General features: G+C 43.8%; 1 protein-coding gene across 2 annotated transcripts in view; it reads right to left on the reverse strand.

Annotated features, from left to right (window-relative positions):
- The window catches only part of LOC307074932 (FERM, ARHGEF and pleckstrin domain-containing protein 1-like), an 81,562-nt gene that overhangs the window by 29,887 nt on the left and 32,661 nt on the right, over window positions 1-19,014 (reverse strand). For both annotated transcript variants that reach the window (XM_079735346.1, XM_079735345.1), the window contains exons 3-5: window positions 11,575-11,679; window positions 10,247-10,289; window positions 8,926-9,004 (exon numbers count right to left, since the gene is read on the reverse strand). In XM_079735346.1, the coding sequence (XP_079591472.1) occupies window positions 8,926-9,004; window positions 10,247-10,289; window positions 11,575-11,679 (227 nt within the window). The remainder of the gene's footprint in view (window positions 1-8,925; window positions 9,005-10,246; window positions 10,290-11,574; window positions 11,680-19,014) is intronic.

Below are 19,014 nucleotides of genomic sequence, written 5' to 3' on the forward strand. Positions count from 1 at the left end.
ACTTACATCATTGACTAGATTGAATACACATGCCATACCTTATGTTATGTTATATTCACTTGGTTATAATAAACCTTTTTGTTAAACTCAGTCAATTGTGTGTGTCAAAAAGGCAAGAGTGTAAAATGTAACCTTATTTTTCACACCAATCATGTTCCTGAGTGGACATCTGTCCTCTGCAAACACTACGACAACATACGCAAAGGGGGAATTGGACGTGGTGGCAGGCTAACAATATGTGAAGATGAGACCCTGAACATAGATGACCCTGAGTTGACCATCTCCTACTACAAAAAGGGTACAGTCCTAGTCCAGGGTAATGAAAACAGCCTGAGCTCCTTCGAGAGAGTATTCCCCATGCTGATAGCAGAGGTAGAGAGTGGAAAACACACTGCCGAGAAGCAGGTAGTTTGTTTTCCACTCTCTACCTCTGCTTTCAGCATGGGGAGAAAACTCCCATTACGACTCTTTCAGGGAACTCAAAGAGGAGCTCCAGCAACAAAGAGTTGACAATGAGACATCCATCTCTGAGCTCAGATATGCCTTCCAGACCATCAAGGACGAAAATCTAACCCTCAGAGCCCAGATAACCAAGGTGAAAGAAGACGCCAGCAACAAGGATAGAGCCCTTCTACGGGAAATAATGCAGATGAAGGAGCAGATGGAGATAAATAAAGCAGCAATTGACAATCATAGGCAGAAACACACAGTCACAAACCCACTTACATACACAGAGGCGCAGCCCCTCCCATTAAGCACTCAAAACACACACCCCAGACCACAAACAAACAACTTGCCTAACACCTCACACAAACACTCATCACACACTGATAACAAAAACAGCACACAGCCTTCCATACAGACAACACCATTGAAATACAACCTCATGAGGAAACCTCTCCTCACTCCCCCACACCCACATCCATTGATTCACTGCCTGCCTCACAGAACCCTACAACACCAGACACACAAGTGGTACTCCTCATGGATTCCAATGGGATGTTCCTCAACCCCGAAAAACTGTTCCCTGGACAACGAGTAACCTCCAAATGCTGTTACAACACTAACCAAGCCCACCTTCTCCTTAATCAGGACTCCTTCGGCAAACCCAACACCATCATCATCCACACTGGGACAAATGACTTGCATTCTCAGCGCCACAGGACTGCAGAAGCCATCAAAAAGGTTACAGAGAGCAAGCATGGAGTTTCTAGAATTCCGTATCGTGGTCTCTACTCTGCTTCCACGCACAGATTTCCCACCCCACATTATCCATGACATAAATGCAGAGCTAACCAGAAGCTACACTGCCCTGCCTAACGTCAATATAGCCCATCATCCCTCCATCGGCCCACAGGATCTGTACGACGCACTCCATATTCACAAGGACGGAGTCAGAAAATTTGCCACAGGCCTAAAAGATGTGGCCCTAGGACGGAATCCAACCAGCTCACAGCCCCGTCCTACATACCTCTCCCGCTACCCTCCCCCACCCTTCATGCAGAGCAATATGCCATTCACCTGCTGGCCTCCGTCCCCCAAGCATCTACATCCATCACCCCATCACAAGGAAAAACTCCACAGCCAAGGAAGAAGACAACGTCCCCTACAAAAACCTCACATCCAACCGCTGCACCCAAAGGACCCTCTGAGCTGGGAGAAATCAAGCTCTGGCTCCACAAACTATGTGCAGGTCTTCTCAGAGAGTGAGTTGAACCTAATATTCACAACGTTATTCTGGAGATACGTACAAACACACACGCGTATACACAAACACATATACCCACACACCAACGTCCATGAAAGCACACATGCACACATTTATACACACACACACACGTTTTTTTTTTTTTATTGTAACTGTACTTATGCATTCTTTTTGCATTAGCTGAAAAAAAGAACGCTTGGCTTGAAAAGCACAAACCCTGAGTTCTTTAAATGTATTCAAAACAGTGATATTGTCATTCTCACTGAGACCTGGTGTCGAGAAAATGTTGCTATTATGTGTCCAACAAACTACTATGAGATCATTGTGCCATCTGTAAAACTACAAACGGCATGCCGTGGAAGAGATTCTGGTGGTATTCTGGTGTGGTGCAAGAGGGAATTTGCTAAACATATATCAGTCGTTAAAACTGAAGAATATCACATTTGGCTGAAACTACACAATATAGGCCCCACTGAAACTACAACTTACCACTGTGCAGCCTACATTCCACCAGCAGAATCAGAATACTATGAAGAAGACCACTTCAATAATTTGTACTCAGATATAAGCTACTTTCAAGCACAGGGAAAAGTACTACTATGTGGGGACTTCAATGCACGCACTGGTCAATCCAACCAACAGTTGGGCTCCAGATAGCGCAGAAAAATTCATACAAGCGCTAAACTCACCTGAATTAACCTACAAAATAACTAACTTTCCTGAAGAAGTTTGCTGTTTGTTGTCTAACCAACAGTTCTGTACTGATGAAAAGAGCATCAACATGTCTGTTCAAGAAGTAAACAACATTTTCTACAAGGCGGCTAAAAAGGCTGGCTTAAGAAAAAAGAAAGGAGTAACAGAAAAATGAGAAATGGTTTGACACAGAATGTAAAATAAATGAGGAAAGAACTGAGACATCAGCCAAACCAAAAGCACCGTCACCCTTGAAACACAGATCTAAGAATGCAATATTTTACCTCCCTGAAAAGATACAAAGAAACTATCAAAAGAAAAAAACAACACTATAACAGCAAACTTCTTCATGAAATCGAAGAATCCATCAATAAAAATGAGTTCTGGAGTATGTGGAACAATTGGAGCATAAAAGAACCTAAAGAAATACCAATACAAAAAGGAAATATTTTGGACAGAGCATTTCAAAAAGCTTTACAGTGAAATAAAATTAACAAACAAATCAGAACCAGATCAAAGAAAAATTACAAAATTTAGAACTGATATTTGAAGACAATCAAAATCCACTTGACTTCCCCATCTCAAGTGAAGAACTGACAGAAAAACTTAAATCATTAAAGTCCCATAAAGCCTGTGGGCCTGACAGCATCAGAAGCGAGACGCTAAAACATAGCACACCTGCAATGCAGATTGCAATGCTCAAATTGTTTTAACCTTGTTCTATATTCTGGCTGATTTCCTGACATCTGGAATCAAGGAATTATCACCCCAATTCATAAAAGTGGAAACAAATTGGACCCTAATAATTACAGAGGTATATGTGTGAACAGTAATCTGGGGAAGGTTTTTAATAGCATTTTAAATGGGAGACTTCAAAACTTCCATAACGAACACAATACCCTGTGTAGAAAACAAATCGGCTTTCTTCCAGGCCATCGTACTACAGATCACATTTACACCCTACACACTCTAATCAACAAACATGTAAAAAATATGAAAAATATTTGCCTGCTTTGTCGACTTTAAAAAAGCATTTTACTCTATTTGGCACACAAGATTATACTAAAAACTTGTAGAGAGTGGTGCAGCGGTAAAGTGTGATGTGATCAAGTCAATGTACTCAAATAATAAATGCAGTGTAAAAATTGGCAGAAAACAAACAGAGTTCTTCGCACAGAAACGGGGGGTGAGGCAGGGCTGCAGCTTGAGTCCAATGCTTTTCAACATCTACCGCTACAGTTAGCGGTGCAATTGAAACAGTCTGCAGCTCCTGGACTCAACCTTCAAAGCACAGAGGTAATATCCTCCTATGATGATCTGGTTCTCCTGTCACCCTCCGAACAGGGCCTACAGCAGCACCTGGACCTGCTAGCGAAATTCTGCCAGAACTGGGCCCTGACAGTATACCAAACGAAAACCAAAATTATGATTTTCCAAAAGAAGCTCAGATGTCAGGAAAACAAATACATGTTTACTCTAGGAAGCACTGTCCTAGAACACACAATGAAGTATACTTACCTTGGTCTGGATATTACTGCATCTGGAAGTTTCAGCATGGCAGTGAATGCAGTCAAAGAAAAAGCCTGTAGAGCCCTTTATGCAATAAAATCTAAATTTTACAACATAAACATACCTATCTGAATCTGGTGCAAATTATTCGACAGTATAATACAGCCTATCGCGCTGTATGGAAGTAAGGTCTGGGGTCCACTAAGTGCACATGACTACACTACATGGGATAAGCATCCAATAGAGGCCCTACATGCTGAATTCTGCCGATCCATATTGAAAGTCCAAACAAAAACACCAAACAACGCATGTAGGGCAGAATTAGGTCGTTACCCATTGGCTATACCTATCCAAAAACTAGCACTAAAATTCTTGATGCTCTTAAAATCTAGTCCCAAGAATACACTTCATTTTGAAGCACAATAAACCCAGGAACTGAACCCTGACAAGAGTCCCCTGTGCCAGCTGGTGCTGAGGCTAAATAACACACATCAAGATCAGTCCAGCACTGCTTCCCAAACACCAATTAGAGTCTACAAAATAATTGATCAAGCAAAAGAAGACTATTTGGAACATTGGACAAACCAAACTTCAAACCAAAGTAGAATGAATTCCTATCTGATCCTAAACAGAAATTATGAATTGGTTGACTATCTACTCTCTGTCAGAGATGTGAAGCAGAGACAAAGCCTGACCAAGTGCAGGCTAAGTGACCACAATCTTGCAGTGGAAACAGGCGGACACAGAAAGACCTGGCTGCCGAGGGAACACAGAATGTGTGGTCACTGTCAGGCAGAGAAGGTTGAGACAGAGGAGCACTTCCTTTTACATTGTAAAAATATGACATTTTAAAACAGATATACTTCACCAAATAACAAACCTATATTCCGGATTTTGCAGACATGGAACATAAGGACAAAATTGTTACTTCTTGGTGAAGGTCCTTCTGTTGCCCTGGCAGAACAATATGTCCTGAAATGTCATAACCTGAGAAATTCAGTCTGACTTTTTATTTAGTTTATTATTATTATTATTATTATTATTATTATTATTATTATTATTATTATTATTATTATCTGTTATTTGTACATTTATTCTTGTGTAACTTGAATATACTTTGGCAATACTTCAGAAAGTCCAATAGACAGAGGGAAACAAACAGATAATGAGAATGTTATCATGTCAAGACAGTTGAGGTGAGAGGTCACAAGGTAAATGCAGAGTCTACACACAGGCTTAGCTGCGTACGATGTACCCAGCGCCTTTCATTAACTCCCAACCAGCTGGCATTCGTAAGCAGTGGGATTCACGTGCACATAAGGGCCCATGAAAACCCACCCGCCCACCACATGAAGAGACACGGTCACTGAGACGAAGAATGAACCCCCCTAAGAGGAGATTCCAAACCAAGACGGCGCTTGTCTTCAGTTGGAGAATGTCCTAGTCATCCCACTCTGCTACCACGGTGATAGCTAAACAATGATGATTCAATGCACACACGCACGTGCACACACACGGGAACACACTCGGGCACACACACACCTTCCCATACAGACAAACGTGCCTTTGGTTTGTATGTCATTAATGTTGATATATTTTTAACTATTTGAAATAGTTATTTGTTCAAAAAGGGTACAATATGTAACAAATATCAAATCAACTAAATTATAAAAAGGAACAATGCTACAGCCAGTATGTACTCCATAGAATTTTCCTTTTTAGGTCAGATAATTGGATTTAGTTATGATTCTGTGCAGGGCTGGTTCTAGGCAGTAAGATTAGGGTGGGCAGATAGAACTAATAGGTGGGCAGAGAAACCCGTGATGATTCGCACGCAAGCACATTTTTTTTGCCCTTGCAAGATCTTCGTGCCTGCTTTTGAGCACATTTACTGTAATGTAAGCTTTTAGACAGATCACTGGGGGGGGGTTACCATGATAGCACTGCTACCAGCAGCTTTCCACATCAGTGTTACAACCATCTGCCACCTTGGTGGGTAACTTGGGTGGGTAACTGTGGGTGGGTAACTTGGAGGCAGGCTGTCCTGCCCACCCAATTAGGAGCAATGCATGGTAATGGTATATTCTATAGTATTAATTAATTATATTTGACATTTTCTTGGACAGCGAATGAACAGGTCCGTCCAATAGTGGGTCTGGACTTCCACCTAAAAACAAACAAAAAAACAAACAAACATTTTCTTCAATTTTGATTGGGTGGGCAGGGCGCATATTTGGATGGGCTGAGCCCACCCTTGCCCCTGGCTACCGCCGGCCCTGATTCTGTGTGTTATGATTCACTATTCTCCAAGTACTGCAGGTTGGCAGACAAACGCAGCATTCCTTCATCTGCAAACATATTCAACGGCTGATCATCTTACATTGTAGAATTCGTCATTGTAAAAAATGGAATAACTGCACTGGTCTTAAAATACAATGGCGCACTCCGCTAGTTTTGCACTTGTGTGTTCGCTGTTCTCAACCTGGCAACCCGTTTGAACTCCAAGTAGAAAGTTCAAGTGTATATGTTAGCATTATTTTAACTGCAAATCCCTCCTCCTCCTGCAGCGTCAGCGACCTCCCCACCAGCCTTGGACTCTGACATATTGTGGTGCTTGGCTTGGCTGACGGTTTGCAATGTTTAAAACAATAGGTGCCTAGACTGTGTTCACAGCTGCATTCCTGGAAACACACACACACACACACACACACACACACACACACTTTCCTGCAACATCCATTTTTTGTAACAATAATTGTCTCTCCTCTCTCTCCATTGCAGTTAGTGAGACCTTATCTTTAACCCAAGTGGATTCACACCACCCAATCAGGAACCAGGTTCAGAATAGCATGCATGTTTAAATTATTCAGTGGTGCCAGTGGCTACGGTAGCTGAATTACCTTCAGGGGTGTATGTTGTTGTGTCTTTGGAAAAAGAGTGTTGAGCTGCCATTGTTCTCAACATACACAGCAGTTAATTGGGTTGAAAACAGACCTCTCTGGCGTCTGCACTTCCTTAGTGGACATCCGTGTGATGTAGATCTATTGATCTATGACTATACCGTCTCCCTGCTACTCCACTGATCCAGCCATGATGCCCGTCCATCCTTTAAACCAAGTGTGCCCACACTTTTTCAGCTTGCGAACTAGCTTCAAAATGAGCAGGTCAAAGTGATCTACCTGCATTAAAATAAAATAAATGCTAAACATATATTTATTTATATATACTGAGTACATACTCTGATGACTTGCTCTGAATGGAGTCAGCAGGGGTTGCATAGTCCGGACAGTAGTTGCTGGTAGCTAGTCTCAAGTAGGCTTCCAAATCACTGATAGTGGAATGGTATTTGGACTTAATAATCTTCATGTGGGAAAAGGCTGCCTGGCATACATTAGCTTTTCATTTTTATTTTTTGCTTTAAACAGTGTATTCTCGCTCCAATTTGGTTGTTATTTATCACTATCAGTTTCTATCATTATTTAATACTTCCTAATTACCTTTTACCGAGTGCCTTACGCTGCATTGGGGTAAATGTCATAAACACGTCAGCTCTCTGTGCTGGTGTCCATGTCTCTGTGGGCCGCCCGTTGGAAACACTGTGCCGCAGAATAACTCATCAACAGCAAACAAAGAGGAAGTCGGGCTCAGTGCCAACTTCCTGTTTAGCTCTTTCTGTCAGCGGGAGCCTCCGACATACTGACTGACAGGGAGGGATGGATGGAAAGAGGGAGAGAGAGAGAGAGAGATGGAGGGATGGAAAGAGAGCCATACAGAGACAGAGCTAGAAAGACAGAGCTAGACAGACAGAGCTAGACAGACAGGGATGGATAGACAGAGACAGACAGGGATGGATAGACAGAGACAGACAGGGATGGATAGACAGAGACAGACAGACAGACAGACAGACAGGCAGACAGGGATGGATGGACAGAGACAGACAGACATGGATGGATAGACAGAAACAGACAGACAGACAGACAGACAGGCAGACAGGGATGGATAGACAGAGACAGACAGACATGGATGGATAGACAGAAACAGACAGACAGACAGAGACAGGGATGAATAGACAGAGACAGACAGACTGACAGACAGACAGACAGACAGGGATGGAGAGACAGCCAGACATGGATGGAGAGACAGCCAGGAATGGAGAGACACAGACAGACAGACAGACAGACAGACAGACAGACAGACAGACAGACAGACAGACAGGGATGGAGAGAGAGATGTACAGAGACAGAGCTAGACAGAGAGACATACTGACAGAGATAGACAGACAAAGACAGACATACAGAGACAGACAGACAGGGATGGAGAGAGAGCTATACAGAGACAGACATACAGAGAGAGAGACAGATATACAGAGCTCTACTCCAACAACATCCACGGAAAATACAATCTGTTGTGCAACATTTTGTTCATCGGGCAATGCTTTTCTTTTATTAAAATATTTTAATTGTGTTTATTTTGGGTTGCTGTAATTTGGTTTTTATTTGGTTGTTGTTGATATGTTGTGCGTGCCGTTTGGAAAACTAGTCTTGCTGGGTTATGCACTACTGTGGGTACAGAAAAGAAAAGTTGGTCGGACAAGTCATAGGAAAGCAATTTCCATAATCCATAAAGCATAGCACTTTTATTAGGGCTCTCAGAAGACATGTGGATTATGAGGTGACCGGCGAGACACCAATGCCACGACCTTCAGCAGAACACGAACAGCAATGTTTTCCACCGCTTGTTTCCCCCAAACTAGACTTCCTTAAAAGTGCGCTGCGAGAGTGTCGCTACAGATGGCTCGTAAACACAAACAGACACGGCCCGTCGACTACCGACCAATAAAAGCACAAAGGACGAAACAAAGGAGAGGGTACAAAAGTACAACATGATGTTGTTTGATATTCGAGGAGTGGGATTTGGACAGGTTGTCTGTCTGCGTGTGGTTCTGTTGGCCTGATTTTTTTAAAGTGAGAAACAGACATGAACAGGGCGGCCATGGTTGGTTGTTGTGGACCTACCTCGTCAGCTCCTCCATGAGCTGGGTGTGGTCAGGAGGGAAGAACTTCACCACAAAGCGGAGGATGGTGTTTTTAGGCCCTGAGAGGGAGAGACAGACAGAGATTAAGGGTGGGGAGAGAGAGAGCCAGAGAGAGATAGAGAGACAGAGACAGACAGAGATTAGGGCTGTTTCCCAATGAAAATGAAGCATACTCAACGGCCACCCTTTTAAGGACGCTACGTCATAGAACGCCGACAAGTACTGTTCCAATGTTGAGAACACTCGGAAATTCGCGCCCTTTTCGCGTCCTTTGTTTTTGAGAATTCCGAGATTTTTCATGGATGCATCAATGGATCCTCAACGAGCCAAAATACCCCCAATTCTTTGCGTTCACACGCTGCACGGGGTATTTAAAAATAGCGTATGGAAAGCAACACACATTGCTTTACACAAGTGAAGTTATTTGAACGTTTTCAGAAATAATATGTGCCGTATTGCTTTTTATAGATCGATCATGTAAATGCAAAAGAATTACCGACACGATTTTTTTCAAACGTTTTTGCAACGTAATGATAGGCTATATTTTGCATGGATTGATTTGTTTTAATATGCAAGTAGTTTGTGTTTTATACAAACTACTGTTGCCAATTACAATTTAAACATAAAATATAAAAATATTTACCAATGGAGCAATATTAAAAAGCGGAAGCGGAAGCGCTTCCACACTAGCGATTCGTACCAAACTCTGAACGCTACAAACACTAGGCAGCACTCTAGCCAGAACTCTAGCCCCATCTCTATAGGACGCGACTCGCAAGGAAGTGTTCTCGCAAGGCTGCAGCCTTCACTTTAGGAAACAGCCTAAGTGTGGGGAGAGAGAGAGACAGAGAGAGATAGAGACAGACAGAGATTAAGGGTGGGGAGAGAGAGAGATGAAGACACAGAGAGAGTAAAAAAAATAAGAGACGAAGACACAGAGAGAAAAAGAAAATAGAAAAGAAAGAAAGAGGAAAATATAAGCAAAGAAAGAGAGAAAGAAAGAGAGAAAGAAAGAAAGAAAGAAAGAAAGAAAGAAAGAAAGAAAGAAAGAAAGAGAGTAAAAGATAGGGAGAAGAGGAGAGGAGAGGAGGTGAGGTGTGATGAGAGAGTCTGGATGGAGAGACTCTGCATCTGTTACAGTTTGTCACATATTTTAGTTTCAAGGTCAAAAGTCCACCCTCATCGTTCAGTCACTGTCTTTAGTAAGTGTCTATCACAAAGATGCATGTCACTCAAAAGGTTTACATCTAGAAGGTACAGCACGGCAAGACACATATTGAATGAGGAGGTTGTGAGCTTACTCCTTATCTGTTTGAGGATTGGCTTCAGCAGGTCCAGCCACACCTGGGAGAGGGAAAGAGAATGTTACCACAACATATTTTTTCTTTGGATATTATAACAGCTTGAAGGGGCAGTGCTTTCTGTTTAATAGGCCGGCCGGACGTTTATCACTTCTCACTGCCGTAGGAATCTTAGGTCATTAAATACGAGTGCCAAACAATTGATTAATAACTAGGGATGCACGATATATCAGCAATAATATCGGCATCGGCCGATGTTCGGCATTTTATAACATATCGGCATCGGTCCTATGAGTAAAATTGGGCCGATATCCGCAACTGATGTATATCCTCTAGTTGCTGTTTGTGTGTCGGGAGAGGGAGAGGGAGAAGAAGGGGGAGGGGGATTTGGCCATGTCTATAGGGGGATTATTTGTTTATCAACACAGCGAATGCGCGCACAGAATGATCGAATGAAACTTTTTTTAAAAAAACATTGATATCGGTTAATATCGGTTATCGGACAGAACAGCAAAATTAATATTGGATATCGGTATCGGCCAAAATTTTCATATCGGTGTATCCCTACTAATAACAATGATGAATTATATCCAAGACATCCAAGGCGTCGTGGTTAGAGTATAAAGGGAAATACTGCGGGTATCGTTGAACAGGAATGCCAAAACGTTCAGTTGCTGACGGGAAAAGGGTGAGATACCTTCATATATTGCAGATGTATTACGTCTAAGGCTTTATACTTTTTAAGTGTAGGTATGTGTTATATATTGTGAACAACAATTAAGTCAATGTGTCTTTTCCTTGGATGAACATCCTGTGTGCTGTTTAATGCGACTGTTTGATATGATATTTTGAGTTGTTGGACAAAACACAAACATGATTGGTATGTCCTCTTCCATGCCATCTTGATGTGTGTGTGTGTGTGTGTGTGTGTGTGTGTGTGTGTGTGTGTGTGTGTGTGTGTGTGTGTGTGTGTGTGTGTGTGTGTGTGTGTGTGTGTGGACAATGCCATTATTCATTAATAACGCATGTGTACCACTCCCTTGCATCTCCTGAGTTCAATGGGGGGGTGTGTGTGTGTGTGTGTGTGTGTGTGTGTGTGTGTGTGTGCGCATGAGTGAGTGATTAAGTGAGTGAATCTGTGTACACCAGTGCGTGAGTGATTGAATGCTGTGAGGAAGTGAATCTGTGTGCATGTGCGCGATTGAGTGAGCGATTGAGTGCCTGAATGTCTGTGTGCGAATGGGAATGTATGTGAATGAATGTGTGCGTGTCAGTGTGTGTGCGTGTCAGTGTGTGTGCGTGAGCGGTGTGCCGTCTCTCTGACTCACGGTCATCTTGCGGTGATCCTGATACTCCAGCCCAAAGTAGTCCCCCTCCACCAGGTTGAGGTGGTTGGCCACCAGGTCGAACAGCAGCTTGCCCGGAGACCGTTGCTAGGGGAGCACAAACAAGATGGAGGGTGTTAAAAGATGGCTTGGAGGCATACCCTGCTAGCATGCTAACTACGTAGACTATACACATCTTAAGAGACCCGGGGGCATTTCCCAATGTTATTGTGCATGTTATTCCCTTGCTCTCTGTAAATATGCTCGCGGTCTGTGTTTACGGTCATGTGCATAACATCATAACATCCAGACATCGTGTTGTCATAGCAGTTGTGGTGCGAATTATGTCTGTTTATAAGAAAATGGAAAAAAAGATATAGTTTTGGATTGTGGTAACTTTGGTAAGTGTGTCCTTATTTATTATATTGTTAATATATACGAGTGATAAATAAAATAAATACATAAATAGGTAGGTTGATCGACAGTGGCAACAACAGTTATAGCTCCATCTTATATCCCAATTATCCATAGCTGTACATATCTACAAATATGTGTTAATTATAAAAAATAATAGACATAATATAATAAAGGTTACCCCTAACACTACAACACACAAACAATGAAAGTACACAAACAGAAAATGGCGGCCTGTGCTTCCCCTGGCAGGCCAAGCTAACGAGCCGTTCAACATTAACGATCCCGTACCCTTCGACCCCGCGCTGAGGAACGCTAGAGGCAGGTTAGGCTGCTACCAACTAGACCGAGGCCACACACACACCCTTTCCTAGGGTGTGTGTGTGGCCTTCACCAGTTACCAACACCAACCTTTCCTTTTAAAAGTTACACAATGTTATTATGCTGTGCCGATAAAAGTTAACATACAGCCCTGCTGCTGAGCTGGCTGTAAAACAAATACACACCCACAGCCAAGTGTAAATCTGACATCTATCTGTCAAGGCAAGATTTAGAAACTTTTACATACAAACGGTACACACCATACAAGAACACACACACACACACACACACACACACACACAAGGGGAAATCCCAGCTGAAGGCTGCCTTTTATCCTCCCAGGAGGGCGTGTGTGTGTGTCATGGATTGTTTGCGTGGTAACAATCTAGATTACATTTGTGTTTACTTTCAGTCATGTACCAGACGCTTCTATCCATAGCAACAACCATCAAAGTGAGGCTGGGGACAATGAAAGTAGAGATATTAAGCCTCTAGGTAATTGTGTAAATCTGTTTGAATCAATGAAAAAAGGATCTTAAACAAAGCGATACGAACAGAATTTGGACAGGTTTCTCATTGCAGTCTTATTCTTGCTTTAATTATGATAATCATTGTATTCTGAAAAAGAAAGCCTGGGTGTGGTAGACACAGGAGCTTAGGTTGGGTAGAGGGGGAGAGGGAGAGGGGGAATGAGAGCAGTAAGACCAAGGTGTCTGCCAAGTCTGACACCATCTGGCTACTGTGCGTGTCTGTTTCGAGGTGGTCAGTCTGTGTCAAAGGCCAAACTGTCACACCCATGCATTACAGGGGCAAACACAGACATGCACACAGAGACACAGCCACACACATCCTCCAAAGTCAGTCCTAAAGTAACATCTGATATGTGGTGGTATACTTCTCCTTTATTTATCTGTAAAAATAGAAGCAGATTGTGCGACTGTAAATGCAACATGTTACCGAGGGGATATAAATGTTGGACACAGTTCCTGCTTGATGACCAATATCTTGTTAGTTCAATTTGGGCATGTAGGAACATGTCTCAGTTACAGTGAGTGCATACATTAAAAATAAACACTCAACATAGTAAATAAGCTAAATAAGCACAAATCCAATCGAGAATCCTCACAAATATGGCAACAGGTAATTTCCTGTTTGGAAAGAAAGAAGCAAGGGTTTGGGTTGGTGGTTGAAAAAACAAATAATGAAGAAATAAACAATAATTGCCCAAAACAAAGGCAGTTCAAAGACGAGATTTGGGATCATCCTCGTATGATGAACCCGCAGGAAAACGCCCCACAAAACTGAAGCAAGCGTAAAGACACACCCTCCTCCTGTACTGTTAACAAGCAGCGTCCTCTAATTAGCTAGCTGTCCCCAGTTAGCCACGCCGCGTCGGTACGCAGGCTACGGCTCAGGAGGAGACTCAAGATAATTGCATTCCTCCCCAGAGCAAACCCAAGATGGTGGAATGCACCGGGGGCGCGATGGAGTTGGGGAGTGGTGGAGGAATCGTCATGTCATACCCTTCCTCTCACCGCCTCTTGGCTCCACATGATTTGTATATTTACCGTGTCTTAAAAATACAAAAAAACAACAACAGTTGGACCAGGAGGCCACCGTGGAGATCCAACATGGCCCACTGGACTGACACTCATACAGTGTAATCCAAATGGACGTAGGCTGCAAATCCACCGCTCTCTTAAAGAGCTTTAGCGCCTTGTCATTCAGAGATAAGTCCTTCAATTTATACACTGTGACCTCTTCGTGTGACCCCCCCCCCCGCGTTCTCCTAAACCCCCTCCTCTGGGAATTCAATCGCCATTGACAGGCAAAGGTCAAGCGTTCACCTGGGAAAGCTCACCCCTCCCTGAGCCATAATGGTGTTGACTCGTGTGGGAAAACCAGACTCATTCGACGAGGGGCTCCGTAATTCTTCAGCAGCAAGTTATCTGGATAAACTAGGGTTGGATAAGGGTACGTTTGAAGGTAAGAAGTGGTGTTCTGTATTTGTGTTGGCAGTCCAACCGTGGCTCCACCCATGGTAGGAATGGCCGTTCTTGCCAAAAAATGGGTTTGGCTTCGAAAATCTTCCTCTTTGTCTTGGAATGTTGTTTCATGACATTATGCCTCATGTTGGAAATTAATGACCGCCATAGCGTGCACTGTACAGAATATATCTATGTTCAGATTAACCTGTGAATAAACCTGTGAGGAAGTGGCGGGACTAGACATTAGCCTAGTTGGTGTTGAATTAATGTGCTGTGCTGTTGTGCTCGTGGCTGGAAGGGTCTGGCTATCCCCTTGGTTAACAGCTGGAAGCTAGGTTTTATATTGCAGTCGCACCTAGAGCCTTACAAAGGATTAGCAAGAGATGCTAACCATGAATTGCCGCTACTCAGGTAGCCAAGGAACAGGCTAGTTAACATCAAGCTAACATTGTTCATCTCCAATTTTTTAAACAGCTCTTGAAGCATTTCTTCTTCATGACCGGTGACTTCTCATTTTTGGAATGGCAGAACAAACGCTCACAATATGTGGCTCAAAGCCCACGCAGAATGAACAGAATTCACTGCGTTCTCATGCGGTCTCAGGCCCTTTGATGGGCTGGGTCAAACATAATGTTTATGAGGACGGGGTCATATAAATAAACTTGGCTCTCAAGGGAGTAAGGGGAATGCATTCGTGCTACAAACATTAGCTCCTTATAATATGAATAAATGAAACCAATACTAGCTGTTGCCTTATGAATACAGACATCCACTATGAATGTCAATAGTAGACAGCTCCCCTAGGCCTCACGAAAAACTTAAAATCTGGGAAAAGTGAATATGAGGCTGTTGATCAAACCCAGTGCGTGTGTGTGCGAAAACATGTCTGATTTCCAAGCCAGCCCAATGCCAGGCTTTGAGAGTTAGTTCCTTCCAAGTCACAATCGCTTTTTTCATAGCCTTCGATCAATGGGTCTTTTTTTTGTCAATGGGCAATGCATGCTTACACACACACACACACACACACACACACACACACACACACAAAAACTGCAGTTATATGCGTCATTCGCAATGCTGCATCGAACATTGCATCAGTATCCAGCAGTTCGGATTTAACTTCTCAATTCAGAACCACAGAGAAATAAGGTCCTACGAGACTGAGTGAGTCCGCACTGAATGACACCGGAAAACAGAGTTAAAACAAACACTAAAATTAGACCAAAGTGGAAAAAGGAGTTAGGGCTTTGAGCTGCCACGAGTCACAAGAACCTGGTAGCCCAGGCCAAATCTGGGGCCTTGAAGGCACGGGCCCACTGTAAACCAGCTGTCTCCGTGGGAGTCGGCGTGGCACCTCCCCTTTAAAAAAAGATAATTAAAGAGCTAATCCCCGTCGGCGTGCCAGGAGACACAGCAGTTCCCTTTAACAACCACCCACCATCGCCACGGCCTACCGGCGCTAGCCGTTGGGCACAGAGCCCGCGATTTTGGCCGCTTATTTGCCATTGCTTCAACGTTTACTGAAAGTCAGACCGGCCAAAGTAAGTGCCTCGATGGAGTAGAGGCATAGCCGCGCCGCTGGTGCTCACAAAGAGAGACCGTCTAACCCATACCTTAAGGAGGTCCGATCAACAGCTTATTCTCAAGAACATCGGAAAGACATGTTGAAATACAACGATCGCAGTCGCCCTGGGACTGCCCATCTCATGGTCTGCGACGTAACGTTGTGTTGTCAAGTTAGCCCCTGGCACGCTGCCAAAGAACATCAGGAGCCAGATCGGTCCCTTTGCCAACAAACACCTCATTGTCTCTATCCCATCTCATCTCATCTCGGGCGGCATGTGGCTCAGGAGGTAGAGCGAGTTTAATGGTAACCTGAAGGTTGCTAGTTCAATCCCCGGCTCCTGGTGGTATCATGGTATCCCTGAGCGAGACACCTCACCCTGACTGCTCCTGACGAGCTGGCTGTCGCCTTCCATGGTTGACTCCACCGTCGGTGTGTGATTGTGTGTATGAATGTGTGAATCTGAGGCAATATTGAAAAGCACTTTGAGTGGCCACTGGTTAGGAAAGCGCTGTATAAATGCAGTCCATTTACCATTTACCATCTCTTGCATCAGTAGTAGAATAACCTCCGGATCCTCTTTCTCTATTTCGGTCAAGGTCTTGATGCCGTTGAATCGTTCTCACATGTAAGCAGGACGAGGAGCCAGCTATATATTTAGCACGTCTGGCCTGATATATATTTTAGTGACCCTCCTTCCCCCTTTAGTTCCTTCTCCACTTTCAGAAGCAAATCCAGCATATATTTAAAGTCCCTCACTCTCTCTTACCCTGTGTGGATCTGTCTCCGCGGTGGAGCTAAAGCAAGCATGTTAATTATAGTAATGCATCACATTCCCTCCAACACACACACACACACACACACACTCATGCAAATACACATACATACAGTGATGACAAGCTGTCTGTCAACCCGATTATGTCTGTAGTATGGACGATTCGTGTGTGTGTGTGTGGACGACACACACACACACTTTTAAGGGTCTGGTGTTTTCGGTTTTAAACATGATGCTGTTGCTTCTGCTGTGTGGTTGTGAAATGCGTGTTTTCACACTTCCAACTCCCTACTGATATTCAATCAACTCCTATTCTAACCTGGGTCGTGATCCACGTACTCATTGTTGGGCTTATCACCAGAATCTTTCCACCAATTCCTCCATTGTTTCATGTGCTTGCTTTAACACCGGTCATATACTGGCCAGTGAACCAGTGAACTCTCTCTCTCTCTTGAAATTGCCATCTAGAAACTGACCCGTTTTCAGTTTGTTTGGTTTTTGAGCTTGGATGACGTCCCCGTTCCGAGTCGTTAACCTGAGCTTCGACCCCAAGAGGAACCAGCTCGATGCGCTTCTGGGGAGAAGGTTACCTAACACAACATCGCATACACTCGCTCCTCCATTTTAGTGAGGTCACGACCAGAAAGGGCCAGAACTATTAAACAGTGTTCATTAACTGAATTTGGATACTGCGTCAGAAAAAAACGAGTAGCTATATATTTATTTTTTTGTTAGTGCTTGGAACTCCATGAATATCCTTAAGGGCTGATTATGGTCCCAGGTTCACGCAACACAAGGGGGTTACGGACCCGTTACGTCCTTGCGGACCCTCCTTGCGTCCACCGCAACGGCCTGACGTGCGCCTCCCAAAAATAGTAACCTTCCATTGAGGCGACGCAGCGGCAAGGGCTGTGATTGGTCCGATCACTAAAACCCAACGAAGAACCAAAACAGGTTCATGACTGCGTCGAAGCGTCTGCGTGGTCCTTGCGCTGCGTGAACGTGGGACAATAATCAGCCCTTTACTGTGCCGACAGCGATATATTGTTGTTTCACCTTCTTCTGACACATGTACTTATTGTAAGAAAGAGCTTTGGATAAAAGTGCCTGCTAAATGCCCCAAATGTAAATGTAATACGTGACTACGGTTCAAACTTTCCAAAGGCCAGACTTTCTCTCGTACCCTCTCCAGTGCAGAGGTTTACCCGCAGCTGACGAACACCGCCGCGGACACAAACCAGACGGAGAGGCCGCTGATAAGAGACTGTGGAAAAGGGTCCAGAAAGTAAACAACTTTATCCAGCCCTGCTTTTCTTTGCCGGTGTTGAGAGAGTTACAGTTTTAACCAAAAGGGTCAATCCATGTATATAACTCATGGATTGTGTGTGCGTGCATAAACAATCTGAGGGAAAAAGGTGAGTAGACTTGCGTGTTTTTGTGTCTCCTCAATATTGATAAAAAATAAATAGTTTGAGAGCATAATCATTATTGCACAATTTCTATATTATACACAAAAACCCGGACACAGAAGGCAGAGATAGAGATGGAGAATGAGTAGTGTAACAAACAGACGCTGGACCATAATTCTGCATGCTGTCCTGCAGTAACAGGCTGAGTAACAGGCTGGGAATGAAGTGACGCCGAACTCAACCCTGGGAACCCAGGGACATACAAAACTCCTGCAGGCCGTGTGTGTGTGTGTGTGTGTGTGTGTGTGTGTGTGTGTGTGTGTGTGTGTGTGTGTGTGTGTGTGTGTGTGTGTGTGTGTGTGTGTGTGTGTGTGTGTGTAAAAGCGCATACGTGTGTGCAGAAACATGTGACCGTTAAAAAATGCTAAATAAAAAACACATTTCTGCAGGTGATCGATAGGGACAATCATTTTGTGTCTAGTTTTTAGTTCTTCTTCCCCTTTAAACCTTCCATGACCAGGTACATACTGACACCACCCATTTGAATGGTCAAATCAGGCACAAAATGAAGTCTGTGTACAATGCTGCCAGGGAACAGAGACGGGAGGGAGGAGAGAATAAAAGGTGAGATCCCTGTGGAGCACATATGGGAGGGAGGGGAGAGTATTCCTCCTTCCTTAGAAGTCCACCAATCACGTGGCTCGGATTATGTCACAAATGGCTTAACCCTGCAAGCAGGACGCCAAAGAGTGTTTCCTCTGATACCAGAAGAAGCATTCAGGTTCAGGCTCACGTGAACACGCACACACACAAAAATGCATGTCTCCACATCCAATTGGACAGTGTAGTAAACAGCTTTCTGGCGACATCATCAGCAGCCATGCGAGATGGGGCGCTGTGGGAAATCCAACCAGCAACCCCCACCACACACACACACACACACACACACACACACGAGAGTCCAGCCCCCCC

This window comes from Pollachius pollachius (genome assembly GCF_949987615.1).
Source record: "Pollachius pollachius genome assembly, chromosome: 4".
NCBI classification, from domain to species: Eukaryota; Metazoa; Chordata; class Actinopteri; order Gadiformes; family Gadidae; genus Pollachius; species Pollachius pollachius.